The sequence below is a fragment of the Bombus terrestris genome, chromosome 12 (assembly GCF_910591885.1).
Source record: "Bombus terrestris chromosome 12, iyBomTerr1.2, whole genome shotgun sequence".
NCBI lineage: Eukaryota > Metazoa > Arthropoda > Insecta > Hymenoptera > Apidae > Bombus > Bombus terrestris.
Genome location: NC_063280.1, coordinates 11,601,055 through 11,620,772, shown reverse-complemented (window position 1 = coordinate 11,620,772; position 19,718 = coordinate 11,601,055). Strand labels below are relative to the sequence as shown.

The 19,718-nt window shown below is 40.5% G+C and overlaps 1 protein-coding gene across 8 annotated transcripts in view; it reads left to right on the top strand.

Moving 5' to 3' along the window:
* Positions 1-5,985, top strand: part of LOC100646960 — a 228,989-nt gene extending 223,004 nt beyond the window's left edge. For 4 of the 8 annotated variants that reach the window (XR_007225971.1, XR_007225972.1, XR_007225970.1 and 1 more), the window contains 2 exons: positions 4,321-5,431; positions 5,511-5,985. Coding sequence is in view for 2 of the 8 variants with exons in the window: in XM_048410971.1 (XP_048266928.1) it covers positions 4,321-5,358 (1,038 nt within the window). In the remaining 6 variants the exon portion in view is untranslated. Of the gene's footprint in view, positions 1-4,320 lie in introns of all 8 variants that reach the window. The other 4 variants (XR_007225973.1, XR_001099216.3, XM_012314775.3 and 1 more) reach the window with 4 other exon arrangements.
* Positions 5,986-19,718: the final 13,733 nt, after the last annotated feature.

The following is a 19,718-nucleotide window of genomic DNA, read 5'->3' as shown; positions in this document are numbered from 1 at the left end:
AATGTTAATCAATGGCGGGGCTGTTGAACGGCAAATACGTTTGCCCCCTTCAGGAAAGTACATAAATCGTATTCTGGTTCGCAGAATTGGACAATCTTATTTCTGGTTCGCACCCTTCACGAATGCGCAAATATATCCGGCGAGATAAATTGCATTATTCGAGGGTCAATGAGATCGTTTCTGTAATCACGCGATGCACACGTAGCTCAATGAAATTACTGTTTCGTGGTATTCCACATTTATCGCTGCTATAAACGACGGTATGCAACAGACATCGGGACTTTCGTTCTTTTTTCCAAGCCCGCCACTGAAGAATTAACGAGGCGACGAATCGGATATAAATCATGCGGTTGGATCCGTTAACGAAATTCATTGTCTCGTATTTTAATCGTATATGAGTTATCGCGACGTAGCTTTATGTGTTTTACGTTTTGAAGAATCTCTTATGCAAATGACTCGCGTTAGGTGGAGATTGGAACGCGATGTTAAATTTCAAAATTGCTCGGTATTTAACGATTTACGCGATAAAACCTTCTTCACCTCCCATATTATTTTTCAATAAATCGAATATAACGATCTTCTAAGGAATATCGTACCAGTCGATTACTAGTACACGATATTCTTACCGTTAAACATTAGTACGCACCATGTGTACACATACTATATACTATGTATAACTTCGGTTGAACATTAGCGTGGAATGGGACAAACGAAACGGGTGTGATCGCTTAATACGCACTTGGCAAGTGTAGATAATCGAAGATTCTGGTTGCTTGTCAGTAAGCGAACCACAATATTTCTAAACTCGCTGTAATTACATCTCGTTCCGAGAGATTACGTATCTCGCGTATATCCTTTTTTCTAATTACACACTGCGTAAACCTGTTCCATACAAATTTGCATCGTTGCAAGAACCGCAAAGTTTCCACTCGATAGCGAGGCATTTTTATAATGACGGAAATTTTGCTCTTTAGCTTCACGGAAAGCAGACACTGGTCGGAAGAGAGTAAGCCCCGCCCTCGTTCCATCAACAAAGAATATAGCTGGATACGATTGATCGATCGATTGCTCGCTGAAAATTACGTTTCTTCAAGGAATGTAATAAGAATACGCATCGAAGAAACGCTTTTCCTTTCTTCCGTCTTCGCCTATTTGAAACAAGCGCGAACGAAGATCGAATAACGCGTGTTGTTGGTGCCGCAAACGGGTTCAGATAAAACACGAATCAATGTCAGTCCCGCCAACGATGTATGCGGAAAAGATGAAAGCCGGATCGGGTTTCCGACTTTGCACTTGCAGCCATAACAGCGGCTGGACACATCTATCCTCGCGGTATAGTAGCCGTTCGACTCGGCGCACAGTGACACACGTACGGGCTACGTATGAAACTAGAGGCATTATCCGCAAGTTGTTAATTTCACGCGAGCGAGTAGAACGGACGATGCAAATTCTAATCGCTAACGATGTAATGCAACGTCGTTGTTACATCATTGATATGACAATACGCGTGATGAACATACGTATGAGCATGCGAGTACGTATGTAGTTAATAAATATACGAGGAGTACAGGGGAAGAACCCGATCAGCCATATTTTTGTGGAAGAGATGATTGATCGTGCGACGTTAAATGACGAGATAACTCTTTGTTAAAAACGTAGAGTGTATTTTGGGATAATAATAGATACAAAGAATGTTCGCTAAGACGCTCGGTACTAACCGATTCGCTATTGATATCGCACGCGACTCGGACCGATGAAACTGGTCCCCTTACGATCGCGTTCGATTATTTATACTGATCGACAGGGTACCGGTAAATTTCCAATCGCCTTTTGTTAGACGCTTCCACGTAGCGGCGACATTGTTTCTGCCCGGAGTTTAGTTATTATTACAGTATGTGGGTGTCCTACGGTATTGATACTCCGAGGAAAGACCACACGTGGCTCGATCGGTCCTCTAGCCCTTGTGCCGCTAAATTTTCCATTTTTTACGAAGCTGTAGTTTTTTAGTTCAGTACGTTGTCGATAAGTCCCGTGTTGACGAAATTGTCTTCGTATTTGCTTTCGTTCTTTTGTTTCGTTCAAATGAATAATCTGTCGGAGAATAGCAACGAAAACGCTGGAATCTTTAAGAATAACATCTCCCACGATCTTCTTTGCGTCAAACAACTTCGCCTTTAGACTAGACTTTAGACCTTGCACGAATTCTCATTCCTCTTACTAGTTTACGCATCAAATATATCTACTTAACTATGCAGTTGGCTTTGTATACTTTGTGCGTGTTACGAACCCTCGTAAAACGGCGGCTGCTTCGAAAAAAAGACCCTCCCGACGACATTTCCATTTGGAAAGTTACAGTCGTGAACGTTGAACTTCGCCCACGTTCGTAACGTTACGACTCAATAACGCGAAACCCCTAAAGCGCGGCACGCGTAACCAATCGACTGTACAAAGTCGTGGCTCCCTTGTCGATTTTGCGAGCTCCCTGCCATCTCCGATACCGACCCGTTAAACCCACAGAAGCCATCGTGTTTCCTTAGCTTTCGGTAAATTTCGGCAAATCCTCGATCCTCGGCGTTTTCTATTTTTAATAGCCAGATTAGATCGCTACTAGATTTACAGCAATAAATACTATAATTTAGCAATGATAAAACGGACACAACATTCTTCAAACGATCTTCGACGGATAGCGAACACGGACTTCGTGAAAGCGATAGAAGTTCGACGTTGCCGAGTGAAAAAGTGAAACCTGTTTTATCGAACCATTTTTAGCGGTTCTTCTCGATTCTCTTCGGTATCCAAGCATTTCTCCTAACGTTCCGTTATTTGATAAAAAATTCGTAAGGAAACGCTGTGACTCGATATCGATATAACTTTTTTTAAAAATATCGGATGTAACCGACTTTAATCGTTAGTCGTACAGAAAGGAACAAGAAAGGTGGATGGAAAATCAGTAAAATAAACAAATAAAAAGTTAGATCGTTAAAGAAAACGAAGATAATGATATACCAACGATGGCAAGTGGCAAATGAGCATTAAATTAAAAACGGACACGCGAACGGTGGGCGGTTTCGGCGCCGTAAAGTCGGTTTTTCGTTCCGGTCGTACGCATTCTTTACGGTTGTCGACGGGCTGACCACGGATTTTTCCGCGGAGCAAACCGGGTAAACGCTGTAATTAGAGCCGATGAAGAACACAGCCGCTTTCGCTCGTCTAGAAACGAGTTACCATAAAGCGGACAGCGAAATCACAGCGCGGCGTAATGCCGGCGAAAACATAATGCTCGGTGTGCGGTCGTCGGCGGCCGGTCGAGCTGGTTCCGTGTTATACGTAATGTTAATTTACATCCTTCCATCGGGAAGCGTCGTTAATATTTCACCCCGCGTTAGCCCCGTTTCGCAGGCTCGCCAGTAGCCAATACGACGAAACGAAGTTACCTGTTAAACGAAGGGGACAGAAGCGATGTTACGCGAACCACACCACCTCGCTAATTAGAACGTGATAACGACGAGTAATTAGACTACGTCACTGATAACGATCGCGAAATCTTTGCCTGCCTCTCGGAACGAATAAATTCTTTCGATACGAGGATACCGTGGAAGTATGTGACGATCGTAGCTAGCGATGGTATCGAGTTTAACATGCCTTCGATTTAATGACGTATAACGATGTCATTGCAGACGATACGTCGATAAAGTTATAGTTTTACGTCTATTGGAAACGTTTTACGTTTGTTAAAACGAAACGATCTACGAAATTGAACGTATTATACGCGCAGGGTCTGGAAAGTATCGGAACGCTGCTAGACACCTTTTACGGTTATGAGTTTACCGAAATATTTTCAAACTTCATTAGCATCGTTACGAGACTCGACTACCGTGATCTTGTCATTTCAGTGGACACGATATCACGCGATAGTCGAGTCTCGTAGTGCCGCTGATCGAGCGTACATCGAAACGTTTAGCAACGATATTTGGAATTTTTGGAACGCCGTATACGGCATTAATTTAGAAGCTCGCTGCGTAAGATTCATCGCGAAACAAGCTGGACTAAAGAGAAGAACGTACGTGATAAAATATTGGCAATTTATATTCAGACGTAAACTTTTTTCAACGGAACGGCGAAATAATTCTAATCGGTGAACTCGCGAGTGATAGATTCGAAATAAATTCACGACGTTTCGACCGTACCAATAATTTTCATCGCTTCTGCTACTTTACAAAAAGCTGGAAAAGTTTTCGTACGTTTGACAACTTTTCCGAAAAAAAACTCCAGACTCGATGCGGAAGCAACGACTAACCTTCCCTTTATATTCTGTTTCAGCGCGAGTACACGGACGACTGCGTGTTCAACGAGACATTGGAACAGCACAATTACAACACCTACAGCTCGGCGAAATGGTCGACAGCAAAGAAAACCTTGTACCTCGGATTGAACCGTCGTGGCCAGCCGAGGAGGGTACAGGCCAAGGGTCACAATTTGGGTAGACTGTCCGCCTACGCGCGGGTATTAACTCAGGTCGCTCCTTCGGACCGAGTGGAGGCTCTTCAAAGACGACTGTTGGGAGCTCAACACAACGTTCGTCATCGGCATAACAGTCATCGCGGCGATTTGATTCAGCAATCGCTCTGTCCCACTCTTCCGGTACAGGAAAAGGATGGCAGAGATAAATTCAGGTGTCGCAAGCGAAAAAAGAGAAAGAAGAGGAAGCGAAGGTGCAGGCCAGGCGAGATGCCAGGTCCACAGTGCCAAATGGTGGAGGAGAGCGGGAAGGGTGTGGTAGTTTCGGGCAGAAACGAGAGCCTAGCTTCGAACGGGACTTCGTTAGAGTCGAAGAGATCCTGCGAGGGTGCTGCGAGCGAGGAAGCCTGTCGAAGAGAGGCACTCTCGGTTCCATCTAAGAAACGGAAGCTACGGGTCGACCAGACCAGAGGAGGAATATCGTCGGCTGGCGGCAGGAACATCGCTACGGGCAGAAACGTGGACACGAACAGGAACGTCACCGTGAGCAAAGTGGTCGCTGGAAGTAGGAACGTCACCGCGAGCAACAACGGTGAGAGAAAAGCACCAGCGTCAAAATCAAAAAAAGTAAAAGCTGCTGGCAGCATGAGTCAAAGTAAAAAGCCCAATTTGACAGATGGGAAGAGAAAGAGGAAGAAGGGGCCAGCAGCGGCAACGGCAGCGGCAGCGGCGGCGGCGGCGGCAGCGGGGAGGAGGAACTCTACGGTACCTCTGGTCCGGAAGAGATTCAAGCCTGGCAAAGTGGACACCACGTCTGCGGTGCCCGCGACAACTCTCGCATCGACCTCCGTAACGCCCTCCTCCTCCTGGTCGTCTCCTGGTACGTCAATCGCCCCTTGAGGGGAGGAAGTCTCGTCTAGGCGCAGGACCAAGCCGTCTTCCTCGTCGAGGAACGTGTCCGTTGGTTCGAATGGTACCGTGAGTCCTTCTAGAATAAAGAGAGCGTTCGGTGGAAATCGCACGGAAACGATAAATCGGGTCGCTTTTTACAGCGTCGCAGCTCGAAACAATCGGCGGTGACCGTGAACGTTCCTGAGATCGTTTTCGATCGATATTCTCCGAAATTCGAGCCCGTCTTACCGTGCAACTGTCCCGGACGAAGGATACCTCGAGATCGTTGTCCAAATTCTTACGCTATGGCCACGACGGACGAGCGTTCCGACCGACTGCCGTTTCCAACGAATAATACGTTGGAGCAATCGATATCGCTAGATAATCGAGAAGAGGCTGTTCTACGCGCGAACATAAATGTTGAAAATGTATAATAAAGTTTCAAAGTATGAATTTTCAGCAAATACGCGGCTTAAATTTTCAGACTCTATCTTTTCTTCGCAACGTAGCCTTAAACGAAAATGCGTAGATTCTTGCGAGCATATACGTTTCGATCATCGGATATTTTATTTCTCAGAATGACAATTCGAACGGAACACGAATCCATCGTAACGATATCCTTGCCCGTCGACGACGTTTTCGAACGACTATTACGCGACTATTACGATCGATATATCGAACGTTCGCCATCTCGATCGAAGCAACGATCGAAATGACAATCGGCGGCACGTTAGACCGTGCGAGAAGAATAAACCGGTGGAAGGAGTCGACGATGCATACGACGGCGAAAGGTTCGACACGCCGGAAACTGTATATCTATAGTTATACAGTCAACCTCCGGGGATCCCACTCGAGAGACTGGCCATGCGAGGCGGTACACGCGATCGCCTTGGGCCAGGCTCGACCGCGTTTCGCGGCGATCAATGTAAACTTACGTGTACATAGTAATCATGCTACGTTTACGATTAACAACATACTCCACATTTATGTATGACGATTGCGTGCGCATGAAATGTTCCCCGCGGAAAACTGTCGGTGTTTCGACCCCGCGAGTGGCTTCCAATCGAAAGAAATTCGAGGATGAAAGGATGTTCCACTTTTTTTTTTCAGAATAAGTAAGATACTCTGTGGATGAATGCTTCGATCTCTTACGCTTCCAAGTATCTCTTCTCCGTACGGTAATCCGACTAAAAGAGTAATTTTCAAATTTCTTAACATTACGCGATGATTAAATATTCTGACTTATGTAAAAGAGAGCTTGCGGAAGTGACGAGTTTCGCTTTTCATTAATTCCTTTATTTCATTACATACCTAACTACGATACGTTCGTCGCAGCGAGACAATACGAATCGAACAGTGGTAAATTTAGCAAAGACGATGTATCATCCCTTCTCTGTATTCTTCGATTTACGGAGTTTATCAATGTGTTTCGAGCGGCTCATGTATAGAATCTATAAAAACCAACGCTAAGCTTCGTTAACTCGGATCAGAAGAAAAATAAAATCTCAACTTTACACAGTTAACATCAAATTCCATTCGAGAAACACGCCTTGAACAGGAAAAAACCTTCGAAAGACACGTGCCTGTCGAGACAACGTCCCATTAAGCCATATCCGAATTCGTTTCGATTGCGAGTTGTTTTCTGCTAAGAAAAAGGCACGCGGTGTCGGATAAAAGGAAGTTGAAAAGTAGAACGTTCTGTCTGGTGGATGATATGGGAAGAAACAGGCGCGTGTTGGCCGAGAGAGAGACGTAATTATCGTACGAGAAGGGATGTGGTCATGCGGTGGCATAAAATAGCGGCGAGGCCGTGTAACGAGCACTAAACTCGAGCTTTAATCCTCGAAGCACGATTCTCAGCTGATCTCGCGAGCAACGGTGCGGCCGCGTTCCGCGATCGTTCGCGAGTGTAGTCAATGATCTAATTACGCTGAACGGCCAGCCATGTACGTGGTTATTTTCTTAATGGCGACTCCACGGTCGATTTCTCTGCTCCTCGTAATTCCATGTAAACGTTTTCTACGATCGGTCGCATGGAAATCAATGAATTTGTTAATTCGCCTCGACCAAACCTTGTTTGACACAACTTCCGCTTTCTCTCTAATAAGCAAAGCCACCGACGAAACACGCCAACTAATATGTTTACGCATTAATTACGATAATATTAGATATTAATTACGATAATCTCTGAAATGCACGCTCGTTACAGTGACACGCCTCGTACATGCCGCAGCATCGGGTCTCCACCCTCCCCCTCTCTCTCTCTCTCTCTCGTCGGATGTTTTCGTAATTTTTGCAATTTTCGCCATCTTTCAGCGTATATTCCATCGAATCTCCTCTTGGATTATAATTAAATCAGCCTACACACGTCGAGCCATGTTAATATGCACGCATCGACTTCTAGGCGTCGTAAAACCGCGTTAAAATAGGCTTTTGCTTATTAACCGAAACGATATATTGATTTTCGATCGATGCATGCTTCGAATACCGATGTATCGATACCGATCTACCGCTTGACGAACCAAGGCTGAGGTTTCTAACGTGCATATCCACGCAGGTAAGAGGCAAGAGAAACCTGATATCCCAGGCGCCACTCTTCTACAGTCCCGCGTAATACTTTGCCCTGATTCCAGTACTTTTCTTCGTCTCCTCTTATCCACGTAATTCGTTATAAAAATCGTACGTTAAAATTTAGTAATTGACGGATAAAGATATTTTGCCCCGAGTAACGTGCAGATAAATTTCATAGATCATGGAGCGCATAACAGCAACGAGTTCGATGATACATGAAACGAATTCGACGAATTAATGGTAGCTTGGCGTGCGAGATAATGGCAAAAGGATCAAAAGTACTTTATAAATGCCTGTGTTACCTTTCTTTCGAAAAAATTTTCCCCGGAAACATCACCTTTGTTCGGTCAAACTGTACATATACCGTAATCTGTATCGGGAATGCCAGAAGTCGATACGCGCATCGTAAGATGCCTCGCGAGGTATGTTAAGCCGTTTAAGAGTTTCTCTCTCGTCTCGACTCATCAACCTGGGAAGTTGCAAGGCACAGTGAGAAGGAACGACACCTTGAACATTATCAACGATACGTTGTCGTGATTAGCTGCGACAAAATAACGACTCGCAATAAGAGACGTAACGATGGTAGTATTAGGCGAGGAATACGGGAAATGAGACGATACGCGTGAGAGATGCAGCATAGATGAAACTAGTTGGACGATCGACCGAGAGACCGCTGAGAGGAGACTCGAAGATAATATAATCTAGGAAATTAAGGAGATGATTATTAGGTCAGAACTGTGCGCGATCCTCGTAATAGACGGACACATTTTTTCCCTTTCGCGTCGTTTCGAAAGAGATTCGCGTGTCGCGTTCCTTTTTTTCTTTTTCCTAGAGCGAACGCGTTTGTAAAAATCGACGCTTTCGCGACGGGACGTGAAAATGTTCGATTTTTATCGCCTCGCTGTAATCGCGCGTTAAATCGCTCGTTTGCTGCAACAGCCACGTAACTCAAAAATCGCGATTCAAAGGGAATTTAAAGGGTTTGAACGCCTTCGGTCGCGTGAAATCGACACGATAAGAGAGGTGGCGAACCTGTACGAAAATATCGTAATAGTCTCATTTGGTTGGATAAATTCGCATTTATCTTTAAAGTTATCTCCGTTTTTTCCGCGATGGAGATTTATTTAATATTATGTCGTTATTGCGAAAAAATACTCTCAACAAGAAGCTATGTAATTGCAATAACGTTGTAATAATACAAAGATACTCTTCGCTTTAACGAACTTCATATTTCGATTGTCACGATACGATTAAAATAGAAGCAAACGTGAAAACGCAACCGCGGTACAAGTATTCTCGCGTGGTAAATTTTAACAGCTCCACTTACAGGATTCGATCTGTAAAAGATGCAAACGATTGTTTCTTTTTTTTTTCTAATAACTTAAAAACTGCAAATTTGTAAGTACGTCGTTGTTACAGCAAATCGGGGAAATGTATTTGGTTGGTGAAAAAATGATGTCGGTTTAGTGCATACAAGTATAAATTAATTTACGTGTTTCTGTCTTGCGTAATTACATTCGATTGTATTCGTCGTGTTGTACGATTATTCCACCACTCGGGAAACTTCTCTATGGCGTCTTTGTAGAAAGAAAAGCCGAGTTCGATGCGGAAAATACGAGCTGAATGTTTTATTTTTCTTCTATCCAACAAATTTTACAATGGTCGAAACGGCTGATAGAGTTTGAATAGTGCTACGTCTAGAGTTTAAAAAATAGGGAGGCTAAGAAAGAATCGCAAATAGTTGCATTTACGCGTCTCCGGATTCGTATTTACCGTTCGGTTAAACGAGCAGCGTTTCCCGAACGCCGAACATCGTCGCTCGAAACTATTTCTCTTAGCGCGACGAAAAACCGACATTAGATTGCCAGCAACCTAACGAAAAGATAAATGAGAATTATTAGAGGGAAGCGTATTCCGATCGCGAACGATGGATGTGTTCGAACAAGGCAATAATAATAGTAAACGAATATCTATGTAATTCCAGGAGGAAGAGCGGTTTTCGAACCAAGTTCTGTAAGGTTTTTAAAGAAGGGGACGAATAATTTTGTACGACTCGTGTAAAGAGATTTAAAGTATTAAATTACTGAGAAAGAGAAGTATTAAAACATTTATAGAGATATTTACTCATAAAGTTAACGTTAAGGTAAACCGAGCGTTTGTTATTCTAACAATGGGCAACACCCAACTGCCAAAAATGTCTAATTCTACGATAAGATCGATCGATAGACTTAACGAGAATAGTAATTAAAATTGAGCATCGTGAACGAAACTCGCGTGTCTTCCTAAGTACCGTAAAAGTAATCGACAAATTTGAAACTAACGGAGAATGTTTAGCTTTGTATTGTTCCGATTATAAAGAGAATCTTGTTAAATATAATCGATTGAAAATATAGAATATTATATCGTGTCTGAGGTACTGAGGATCGATTACAATATTGTGTTCAATTTTTTTTTTTCCGTTTATTTTGTAATTTAATCCTTGCAAGGAATATGATGCGAAGGATCGTTTTGTAAATTATTTATTGTTCGTTCTAATCAGAACCGATATTGCTGAAAATTAGCAATAATCCTAAATATTCGTAGGTACGAACCTCGCAATTATACGTGTAGATCAAGCTTCGCGCTGAAGAAAATGGCAATAACAGAAAGATACTTTCGTTTCGCTTTTTTTATACCAACACTGTGAATGAACTGCCTTTTAAATTTAATAATAAAAGTAGAGTAAAGAAAAGAAAAAATAGAAAGAAGAAGAACTGGCACGCGCAACTAGATATTTTACGATTCTAAAAATGTTCGTTGCCTAGAGCTGATCGTTCTAGCAGAGTTATAATATTTTCTACCGTCAAAGAGAGATAGGGAACCGATTTATGAAAGTATGGAACAGTGATTGAAACTTAGCAATAGTGGATAAGAAAGAAAGAAAAAAAAGATAACCAGGAAGAGATTCTATCGCCCCCAACGTCTCCTCGAATCTCGATTAAATGAGTTTGCGATATATTTACATATCGGTAAGGAAAGAGTCCGCCAGAAATATCTTGACCTCGCTACGAATCTTGTAGGAACCACCTATTAATCTAGTAGTATATTTATTAAAGACTTATTTATTGTAAACAGTTGACTCCGTGTACATAGGTCTACGATCATTACTCATCAATCATGCGCATCGATCATGTGTTCTTCGTATGTTGTGTCTAGTGTCTATCCCTCGGGCATACGAATTCGTCAAAAATAATCGACAAATCTTTCTCCTTTTCCGCCGTTTACTTGTTTCTGGAAAATATTTTTGCGTTCGTATGGTAGAAAATCGTTGACAACGATGTGGTGAAAACATTGAGCGTATATAATAGTATGATTATAATGTATCTGATTAAAGATGTCTGAAACTTCAAATCGATAAATTCGAAAGGTACTCTTTACTTCGTCAAATTGTCAATTGACGCGGCATATTGTTTGTAATATTTACAATTGGCTAGATGTTCTATATACGGCAACCACGATTACAATAATTAACGAAATATATACGTATATTTCTTGGAATATGCGAGTGTACTTACATCGATACTACGTTAGTTTGTTATAAAACTGTAGACTAGAAAATCAATGTAATACATTGTCAGGACGCAATAAATGCAATTTATGTTTCTAAGAACACGATCTCTCTGAATTTTTTTTCTAAATTGGACGACAAAGACAGCACGTGAATTCTATAATATCGGGGACACGTAACTAATATACGTTACACGCTTGAAATACAACATTTGTCAAAGATAAGTTAATAAGATAAATTTGCGAATGATAATAAAAATAAGAAAAATTTATGGCGTATAAAGGAGATGATATCCTCTGCTGAAGTAGTTTTTCATTTATTTCGTTACACGTGAAATAGGAAGGAAGGATTACACGGAAGAACTTTTGTACTATAACCGAGCACAAAGTTGCGACAATCTAGAAAATGAAATTTTCTTCTTGATCCAGGTGCTGGAAGCTTATCAACTAGGAAGCAGTTTTCCCAAGCGTAGTACCACAGTTACGCAAGCTGCTCAATAATAGTTGCTTCCGGCGGAACTGAAATTGGATCGCTTTACTCTTAACGAACAAAGTCAGTTTAATTTCCATTTCCAGATGATAACGCACACAGCCCTCTTATATTTCGGTTTCCTTAAATTACGGAAACGAAGCGGAGCAAATACTTTCATGCTCGGCTTTGGAGCGTTCCAATTAATTCGAACGGGCGAATTTATCTTGGCCAAATAAACTCAAGCTACTCGCAATTAGCCTACATTCTCTGAAATCGCAATTCTTTTATCCTGTAATTTAGTTCTCTAACTTTGTCCGATCTAATTTAACTTTATCTTGATATCGCTCCCTCCTAAATCTTCTTTTACTTAAAGCAACGTATATAAAGTAGCGGGCTTCCTTTTTAAATTAGTTTCTCTAAAATTAAATTTAATGTGAGAAGAAACGAAGAGAAATTTTTGAGAGGAAACAGAGATAAGCGTTTTGTTTGGCAAACAGAAAGAAAGTTTTATGCAATCGATTTGAAATATCATTTAAACACACTTTTAACATTTTTCCAAGAATAATATAAACAATAGTGATTATACTCGTGTGATAAATGACAATAGTTGAGGATTAACGCAACCTCGTTAACCCGTAATACCCGATAAAAGTAAATTTTTCCTTATTTTTTTAATATATTTAATCGTAGCATAAAAAAGAAACAAAGTAGAAATTTATTTCACAACAGAGACCTATCGAAGAACTCGCAATTTTTCGCTGCATCGTGTCACGTTATACATGAACGCAAGATAAAACCGAGCACTTTCCGTGTAAAGAAAGAACAGCACGGACGCGAATATTGATATTTTTGGCGAATTCCGAGCCACCGCAATTGTAACAAAGTATGAGTGTTTTATTCTTTTTCTTGACGAACGAGACAACGAGCGGTTCGTCGGGACTAGAGGTAAAAGACAATCATTGTAACGATACAGCATGCATGGACTGTAGGAGTTTATAACGAAAGACAATAAATGAAAGCGACATTTGTAAAGTGCGATGCGATGAAGATTCGACGGAAGAACAAGGGAACGTCTCTGAAAGCGATTTCGTTTCTGTGCGCGTCATTAAGAAGATCCGCGTCACGCGCCGTTTCGATTCAAGCAATACGAATGTGCTACACATTATACATTGTAATCGTCTGGAAAATCGCAATAAAGAGAAGCAAAGGGAAATACAACGATATCTGTATCGATATAATCGTACTCATGCCATATGACGATCGTTTTCTTCGCGCTCAATACGTTCGTACACTCCATTACGGAAGCAGGCAGTAACGGAGGAAAAAGCGTAACGCAGAAATTTATTTGTGTCATTTTGATCGAATTTAAAAAGGCAGTAAAGTATCGATCGAACGTATATCGATCAATTCCATGGATCGATGCCATGGATATTTTCAGTCATTTATGCGTTCGATTGCGATAAATAAATTTATGCAAGTATGTCGGTTATCTCGTTGACAAGTTGTACGTTAATCACGCGCACGAATGATAAAATTTGCGAAAAGTGAAATTGACTGTTTTGATTCCAACGATAAGGAACTCGTATAACACTCTGCTCTGGAGAAAAGACAGTAAAATATTCCAACTGCAACTGAACGCAGTAAAATCACGTAAAAACCGATTAACGTCAATTTGCCACGAGCTGATTATTCGATAGATACTGCCATTTTTACACGATTGAACTATTTATTTTGACTGAAACAACTGACAATACGCACGAAAGAAAGGGCCAGGAAAGCGCAGAAAATTCATTACGAACGAAAGGAAGAGGTATGGTTATAGGCAAAAGAGTGTAGGGAGAAAATCATAGACGCTTATTTTTTTGTAAATTCTTATTTTAAATATCGTTTTCTGGTCGTGTAAGATGATCGTGGACGCTTTCAAATTTAACGATAAAAAGAATAAAATAAGTAGTTCTTTGTATGACACGCAGTTCTATCGAATTATATAAAAACTGCGCGATCGTTAATCGTCGTACAGCGATGAATTACAATCAGTATTCGAGATCTTACGATCGTTGGAAGAATATTGATTTTGCCAAAAATTGCGCGATGAATAAAAATAGGTATGAAAGAACGAGAAGAGATAAGGAACACGGAGAGGATTGATCGAGGAACAGGTCGACGATCAAACTGGTCTACCACTGCCGTTTTTACGCTCTTATCTAATTCGTATAGCCTGAAATTGCTAAGATTATAGAAACGAAAAAAAGGAAAGAAGGCAAAAGAGGATGAGCGAACGATTGCTAAAAAGATTGATAAGAAAGATAGAATGAAAGAATTAACCCTTGCCTCCGGGGTAAATGTTAAGACGCGATGCGACGTTTCGTTCTACTATTTGATTAAACAGCCATTATCGACGCTAACATCGAAGATCCCTTTCCGCTCTTGTCCAGTTTCCTCGTGTATGTACAATTTCTTTCTGTTCCTTCCAAGAACAGTGGAAGAAGCAGCTGCGAAAAGAGAGACGGGAGTATGGAAATTACTCGGTAATTACTCTTGTGACGCTGATTCGATGGAATAGTTCGACGAAGAAAAAATGCGTTTAAGAAATTTATCTTCTCTCTTGTTCCTTCCGTGGAGAACCCCACCATATGATTCGTCGCCATATAATTTTTACAAGTAATAAAGAAAATATTATCGAACATGGTGTGATTTCCTTGTTTATTTCGAATATCCCATTTTCAACTAAAAATCGACGAAATATAAACTCTGAAATTCTCTAGTTTCGTTACATTCGTCTTATTTAATCTCGTGATGCGTGAATCGTATCTTTAATTAACCTTTCTTCTCGGGTATCTTAAAACATATTCCGTACTATTTTTCTTATTTAATATCTATAAGCATAGCTGAAACAAGTATAGTTGAAAAATAACAAATGGTTATATTTTTTGTAGCCTTAAGAAACTTGTCTCCGAAGAGATTAATTCTAAGCAATAATGCTATCGATCAACGATGCTATTTTTTCAAAAAAGGCCTTCCGTGATAATATTCCAGTTTACCTTTACATTCTTTGTACAAAACTAAAGAAAATGGTAAAATATTGCTCAAGCAAACCCTTCCACCTTAAAGAAGTTTTGCCAGTTTATATTTATATATGATGTTTATAGAACACGTCGAGTCAAGTATACCTGTACACCTTTTTAGACACAACTAGCTAGTAATTTAGAAAATATTAGCGATGATTTAAAAGCTAGTTCCGTTAAACTTGTAACTTCCTCTATACAACAGTCCCAATTATTTATCTTACATACGCTAAAAGTTCAAAACGCTTTTTATACATTTGTATGTGTTTTTCATTTTCAAAGGTAATTGTAAAAATATCGGTACGTAGATGGCAACAAAGAGAACGTTATGCCAGAGAGATACGCTAAATTCCTCTTCTAATAAACAGTTTATACACGTACGTATGTGGTATGTTCTCGCGATAAATTAGCGACCAAACAATATGCTTTCCATTGTAAAATAGACGCTCTTACCTCGAGCAATTCGAAACGAAGGTGAGAATAAAGTGACCAAATCGGCTTATCTGTCTTTGACGCGTTAAAATCATTTCGGTGACACGAATTAAGTATTGAGTTTCTGCGACGACATAATCCTACGATGTAGACGGAGGCAGGCACACGGCAACAGAAATTAGAAACCTATTAACCGGTTGATTTACGACGATCGAATATTACAGAGCGAGCTGCGTGGTGAAGGGAACGCGAGAAAAAACTCATAAACATATCATTAAAAGTGAAAAAACTTCTTGTGGAAAGAAGACAGGAGAAAGGAAAGGATCTACAGAAAAGCATGATCATGTAGAAGCGACAAGCGATCGATCCAAGTAAACTATATACGAAAACATGCGAGTAGCCGGCGACGGTAATAACCGTACTGAAGAAAAAAGGCAAACTACAATTTAAAGGTACGAAAAACTGCGAGATAAGAAACTGAAATCTTTCAACGATCTTGCAACAGGTTCGCATATCCGTTGTTCATTGACGGATCGAACGCGTATCGTTGATCGTTCGCTATGCTGTTACGATGAAGATATAAAAGGTAATCGAGTTCAACGTTCCATAATTCTTTAACGTTGATGCTAATCCCTTTACACCGTTACACGCTAACGTTACCAATTGGTAGCAACGATATTGCCATAGACAGCATAGCGAACGATAAAATTGCATCATGGAAAGATTCCTGAAATTATTCCCGGTTACCGGTAACTATCCGGTTAATACCGATCATATAAATTCCTCTCTGATCTGTATTGTAATCTCGGCCGATTATTAAAAGTTAATGTCTCGCACGATCTCGTAGGAAATACGAGGGAATTCTTATTAAAACCTATAACGGCGCGTAGGAAGCTGTACGATTTGCAGTAATACCAGCAGTCCGCGAACCAGTTGTGCGCGTTATCTCCTCGGCGATCCAAATGAGAGCCGTTGTGTTCAACAGGATGAAATGTTTTTCAAAAAGCACGCCAAAGTAGATGCGGATCGCTGTCAAAATCGAGCACGCAACGAATCGTTAAATCATTTTGCCGCACATTTCGTGTAGCTGTAGCTAATTTGCATCCGTGCGACAAGTAAACCGCCCAGAGCGTCTACCGTCCAGTCGCGTTATTGACAAGCGCACTAAATGCCTGTACAGTGTCATTACTGTCAATATTATCGTATTTTCTATAATGCACTAAGACGGTATCGGGAATGGCGTTATCGGGATTATTGGTGTCATCGTTGTAATTATTAAAGGAGTATCACCCGGACAAACGGCTTCCTGGTTGCACGATGAATCGGATCATAGTCGGTGGTAGGCTCGCTCGATCGCTTGTTCTGGCGATCGTTCGCTAGCCAGATCGGCTTCAATTATTCAAATAAGCGCAGATGAGAGAGTCGATAGCCTTGGCGGATGCACGGATGGGAAGTACTAGCTCGAGGAAGCGTCATACCACGGGTGTAACCCATAATTCTTAGACGATCTTCCCTCGAGTCGCCGCGTCGCTTCGAAACACGCGTGTCCGTCTTTCTCTCCTCGTCTTTGTTCTTCTAGACGCGATGTTTTCGAAGATTTTCGATGCACAGCCACAGCTGTGGTACAGAGAGTCAAACGTATCTTTCTCGACCGACAAGCGGGAAAACCGAGGCAACCTGGTTGGCCGTCTTTAACGACCACGTCGGTTTCCTTGGAAGAACAGTCTCGACTTAACAAAGTGTCGAGAGAACAATCACGGTGCTGCGTAAACGAGGATTAACGACACGATTTTTCTTTACTGTTTGCAACCACCAACGAGCTGTTTTAAGTATCTACAGAAGCAACAACGACACGGCTAAACGAACAGTCGCAATGCGATGTTCTCGCTCGTACACGATCGACGTCTTGCGTCCCTGTAGAATGTTCATCACACTCGCGAGCCACGGAGATAATGACAACTTTCTTTTTTCCTGCCTGTTACAGCCCGGAGCCGAACGTGCGTCAAGCTATTCTCTTTTTTCTTTCTTCCTTTTTTTCTTCTTTTTTCTTTTTTTTTTTTTTTGTCGACGATGGACTAACAGGAATGCAAGAGCTCGTGCAATGGATCGAGGAATCCGGAGGTTTTCTTCTTTTCAGAACGTTAGGTCGCGGTAGGATCGCGACAACAGTCAGATAAACGAAATGCTTTCAATTGGTAATCGACATTTATGGACTTTTTACATCCTCAGCCGATGTTTCGATTTACGGCGTTTCGTTGGTAATTTGATTTCAACATTTTCATGATTACGATAGCAAATCGTCGTATCGGTAATTATCACTTCGAAAACTGGTTTTTCTTTACGAATCGCGAATAGTTTGTAAATTTTCATCCGTCCGTCACGTTCGTATTAAATGCTTAATAAATAAAACTATACGAGATTGTATAGAGTCGTAAAGCTTCTATAAAGCACAATTATTTATAAGGTAGATATTAATTTTCAATTATGACGAAATAATTATTACGTGTATTTTTTGGAATATAAAGCAATTCGATGTGTAAAACTATCTTGCTTATAACAGTTACATACGCAAATACAACGGCTGACAAAATTTCGAAATTTCATTATCATAATTGTATTGATAAAATTTTATAGACGTTAGAAGGTATTTATAGCAAATGCATCGCGTACGCTCTGCAAAGTATTTGGATTATATATATTGAAATATATCGTATATATTTGCCTTCTAATTGCTGTTGAGATATGCTTAAAATTAAAAACCGATACGACGAATAGTACGTCCCGTAAAAATTGTATTTTTCTTGTTTCATAATAACTGGAAATCACTCGTTGCGACTCGTGCACATTCATCTTCTAATAGAATTAAATTGCCCTCGTGAGATTATTCCTAAATAAAGAAAGACAAGATATTTGGTATGCTGCAAATGTAAGGACGATCGATCAATCATTGGAAATTATAAATAAGCAGCCTGAGTTTGTAATTTCGCCTGAGGTGGTCCAGACCAATGGCTCGTTGCAACACTATTATAAATTCTCCTCAACTACGAATGATATATTATTGAACCACGTTTAGAATGTAAATAAGATTGATGAAACGGGTATTAATTATCGACATTCATTGCCACAATTATTTTACCTGACGCGTGTAAACGGTCTCATATCGGTCTCTTATTTTGTTCGAGAATATTAAAGCACCGCGATAATGGCCACAAGGTAATTCAAATCTAGCTATAAACTCATTACGTGTAAGGAACGTGTTAATGTTAGTTAAAACAGTTGATGCTATTTTATGAGAAGAATAGATATATATTTTAACGAAACTTTACTAAAATAGCAATAAATGAAATTAATCGGTAAAATTTTATTTGTAGAAATCGTTCAACGTGCTTCCGTAATTTTAATGAAAATTTCGAAAACGTAATGTAATCGTTAACGATATACGACGTAAGAAGATCTTTTAAATCTATGGCATAAACTTGCATAAAAATTTATGAAATTCGTTACTTCAAATAATTATAAAATGTAACATTAATATTTATGCTACATTTTATATAACAACCTGCTTTCCCAACCAGCTTTATATTAAAGAAGAAAGTACATTATAATACCTACGCGAGCACGTAATAGACAACTTTAGAACACACCTCAACTTCGAAATAGGTTCAACTTCACCAAGCATACGTGCGTGTATTTCATACCATGAAAATGTATTGTACGTAGCAAGAAACGTATTCATCGTTTAGAAATAAAGCTATTATTCTCTTGCCAAGTGTGTTCGTCTTTTATAGAAGCAGTCGTTAAACCAAAGTATAAATCAATAGAGCTTAAATAAAGTTTAAGTTCGTTATCGACTTATCGCGGACGACTTCGTCTTTTCAGAAACAAGAAGGAGAAAAGATCGTGGAAGACCGTCTCGACTGCACGTTCTGGCGATGGAGTATATTTATAAGTAATAATGCAGCCACGAAGAAGAAAGCTAGTAACCTCGGTTAATAAACTATTATACCAGGGTAACCGGTAGTAAGAGTACGAGTACATTAGCCCGCATAATTTTAGCACTCGCTAGCGCTTCAACGTAACTCTTTGCCCGTTGCGTCATAGCATATCGTGGGTGAAGATGGCACCGTTTCGTTACATAACGTCCTTCGAATGCTATCTTTGCTTTATACGCTAACTCTATTTTCGTCCTACAAATTTCATGCCGTCCAGCGACTACTATTAGTCTACTATTAGACTACTATTTCCCCTATCTACTCTCTTGTACTTCGTAAGAATGCGATCAC